At 34.7% G+C, this 3,955-nt stretch overlaps 1 protein-coding gene across 1 annotated transcript; it reads left to right on the top strand.

The window, feature by feature from the left end:
* Positions 1–784: 784 nt before the first annotated feature.
* Positions 785–3,950, top strand: LOC110444621 (the record flags this gene model as incomplete). The annotated part of the gene is made up of 2 exons (XM_021488986.1): positions 785–864; positions 3,152–3,950. Coding segments are annotated over exons 1-2 (873 nt in total), but the record flags the coding sequence as incomplete, so codon positions are not given.
* Positions 3,951–3,955: the final 5 nt, after the last annotated feature.

The raw sequence follows: 3,955 nt of genomic DNA, 5'->3' as shown, positions 1-3,955 counted from the left end.
ATCTGATGTCCATTGGACGATGTTATTGATATCAGTTTGTAGTTCATCTTAACAGGGTAGTTTGGCATCCTAATCCTGGTCTGAAGGCTGCTAAGAAGAAATGAAAATACCATTAAAATATTCTCTGAGCTGATCACATAGCTCTTTCTGAGAGTTAGGAGACACTTGGTAGAATGCTAACAGGCCTGTAGTTTTGCTTGTCCAAAGCATCCTTCTTCTTAAAGATTGGTACAACCTGTGCTACTTTAGGTTGACTAGGGAAGGTATTTACATTAAAACTAAAATGGGTAATGTGATAAATTTTATTTTTAATGTAAATACCTTCCCTAGCTAGGTACGTTTAATAAACTTGTATATTGTGAATAAGTAAAACTTTGATCCAAGTGATGAATATTATTGAATACAATGACTAAGAAAGAGTTTTGTTGATAAATGCATTTACTGGCCCTAATCACCTCTTCTGAGTTGATGTGTAAGAGTGTATTAATTTGTTATAAATGGGAATATGGTCAGACGGAAGCTAACCATGCTTCCTTTAAAATACTCCCGCTAAGGTCGATAGACTACGGAGTTAACAGTGGGTAGATTGTAGATTTGCTAGGAAAATTTAACTTTCTCTTCATTATGCCTTTTACCAATTTCCTATATTGACGGTAATGATATTTTGTTCTGAAGGTATTGACTAGACAAACACGGTTAAAAATATGTTTATTTTTATTTACCTGAAGGTAAATAAATCTGCATCGTAATCACGTTTCTTGAACGTGAAATCGCGTGACTTCAAATAGCTATGGCGGACCCACACAGGGAGGGCCTTGTGTCCGTCTCGCCAGTAGAAGATTACAACCCATTGCAAGATGATTTGTGAGTAAAACTCCGGTAACATATACAGAAGTTTTCTGTGCAAACATTGCATCGGGACTGATTGTGCAATAAGTATGCATTTTTAATTATGCATACGATTTTTGATGGTGCCCGTCTGCAAAAAAATGGCAGTCTGTCCTTGGACAGTACGAGTACAGTACAATAGCATTGGATTGAAGGAAGCATGCATCTACTCTGAAGTCGATTTTGCCAGGTTATACGCTGGTTTCACGTACGATTTTCAGTATCTCTAATAGGGAAAGTGTTATCATGGAATGCTCTTTCAAGATGTAATTTTCTTCTTAGGATGGACTTCTGCCAGAAATATTTTTTTTGCATTATCAACGACGGGGTTGACCGTGCTAGTTATGTGACTTGCTACTGTTTATTTTTACTCGCACAAATTTCTTGGCAACGAGTGTTTCTGAAATGTCTTATTCTTTGGGTCTCATACTTAAATTGAAATCGGATAGGCTAGATGTAAAATCTGATATATGAATAGGTGAGAGGTGAAAATTACTATAAGGTAAAAAAAAATGAATTTGTCAGGTTTGAAACAGTATCAGAGTTTAAGGATAATCTTTCAAAATTTCTTTTCATAGGTTGCAGTAAGTTGATGTCAAGTGATGACACACATTCTTAGTGGACTGATTAAATTTTTGTGATTTTTTTTTAACTGTCAAAAGATTGTTTAAAAGTCAAAAATATTTTTTATTCCACTTATTTCTAGAACAAATTTTAGTTGAATAGTTTTTCTTCATTTTCACCCATTTATGTCATTGCCAGTCCATTCATTTGACTCAAAATATGTGTGACAAAACATTCAAAATGGGTGTACCATTTCATAGGTACACAATAGTTGAATTTGGAGAATTTTACTTGGCTAACTGCTTGTTCCTTATACTTAATTTATTTCATGGTAAAATATTAAACATTTTAACTAGCCCTTACACAACATCTCCTAGTCCTGGGGGTTGGGCTGGTGGAATTATATATGCACCCAGGGGATATTCTTATTTCAGTATAATGATAACAAAGGAATAGGACTAGAGGACTATAATGTCAGTGTCAAAAACCCTATCATAACAAAATTTCAGTTAAGGTTTGAAAAATTGATTTGAATGATTTAATGTTTCAATACATAATGCAATTGCCCTACTAATGAAATAAATATACAAACATTTTTAAAATTTGGAATTTGAATCTGCAGTAATATAATTGCTTTGTTGTCCTTCAATAGTAAAAACGTGTGTGCAAGATAGCTCAAGAGCCTCAACAGTTTTACATCAGATTAAATTTTGAAAGTTACCAGTCAAGGTTTGTGGTAGGGGCAAATCAATATGAGCCCTTCCTCATTTTAAAAAGTTTTGAAAATCATTAAATATAGTTTGTTGCATATGTTTTCTTTTCAAGGAAGTACCAAGTTTTCAATTAGGTAAGTGGTCATCTGGTCATGAGGGTACTATTCCCACATTAAATTAAGGCAAATACATTACAGGGACTCACATAACTCAAAGCAATGTTTAGATATTTGAACTTTGAACTTGAACTTGTTTAAATCTTAAATGATTTTCCTTGATAATACTTGATATAATAGCAAGCTCGTAATTACCATATATATAATTTCATCAATCTTTAGTCCAGCACTCTACACTGTAGTAAATTTGAGTATTTCAAGGCCAACAGCCAATAATACTATACAGTTTGTACAGTACATATTAAGTTACAGTTGTATAACAGCAATACTGAACAGACTGCAGATGTATCATATTATAATGTACAATATACAAATACCATATATCTGTGACTTCCTTAATAACTCTCATCCTGTGATCCCATATGCATACAATGAAATCTAGCCTCGCTTTAAAAGCTAGGTGAACATCTTTACCAATATTTCTTAGTTTTTCATCATGATGTGTTGAAAGCATGGATCTTGCATTCACATACTTTTAAGTGCACATTCACGTCTCAATTTGTCATATAGTAGACAATGTAATTCAAAATTATATTCGTCCTCAATAGTTTTTGCATTTTATGTGAATAAACAATATGTCAATAATTAAACTATTGACAAATTAATCAGAATAAATAATTTGTAAAAGAGGTGATATGCTGTATTTGTCTACATGGTCAAGCCATTCTCTTGAGACTCAAATATTTTAAATTTATTCTCCTTGTTTGCATGTTCTGGAAGCAAATTTATTTGTGAAAATTACTGGTATTGTTTGCTAGCGATTTTTACTATGTGTACATGGTAAAATTGTTATATCTTCTTTGATTTCAGTCCAATGTCAGTTGAGGAAAATGATGCTGATGGCAGTGATGATGAATTTGACGAGGATTCACCCTGTGTATCATTAGATCCAGACAATGATCCAAAGTTTTATGCAATGAAATACAGTATAACACCCCCTACAGATCCAAGGCGTATGAAACGAGAAAAAAGTAAGCATCAATCTAATACACTTCGGGTGTCACAGAAAGAACATAGGGAAAAGATTGAGATGAGGAGGAAAACTCTGGGACGTGGCCCTGTGAATGTGATAAAGGAAAGATATGGCGGAGATCAAATGTTCTCAATGCTCAGTGGTGTAGACTCGGATGATAATCTTGAAAGAGATGTTCCTGAGAATGAGAAAGAAAAGAAAAAAAAAGATAGTCGAGAATCTAAAAAGAAGGTTCTGACAACAACAAGGGCCTATGATCGAACTTTAAAAAGAACTTCCAGTGATTTAACAGCGCTAAATACAGACACTGCTGAAGTTCCACTGTATTCAACAATTACTCGACCACTTGACAGTTCTGGACGATTTTCTGGTCTGGGAAAACCATCTCCTCTTACATTAAGTGGCAGTGGGGTATTCGGATCTATGGCTCTAGGTATGAGCTGGGGGCGTGACTTCAGAAGGCAATCAATGGCAAATGTGGAGTGCCCAAAAGATCGTGTGGAATTCTACAAGATATTCCAGGCTCTGATCCACATGGGGTCACAAGGAGGACGGAAGGATAAGGATACCAAAGGAAAAGACAAAAACAGTAACCCATACTACCGAAGACAGATGAGTACAGAACAGGAGCTGCTTCAGGA

Source organism: Mizuhopecten yessoensis, unplaced genomic scaffold, assembly GCF_002113885.1.
Source record: "Mizuhopecten yessoensis strain PY_sf001 unplaced genomic scaffold, ASM211388v2 hete_36153278, whole genome shotgun sequence".
Lineage (NCBI taxonomy): Eukaryota > Metazoa > Mollusca > Bivalvia > Pectinida > Pectinidae > Mizuhopecten > Mizuhopecten yessoensis.
The sequence above is the reverse complement of the archived record's forward strand: the minus strand, read 5'-3'. Positions and strand labels throughout refer to the sequence as shown.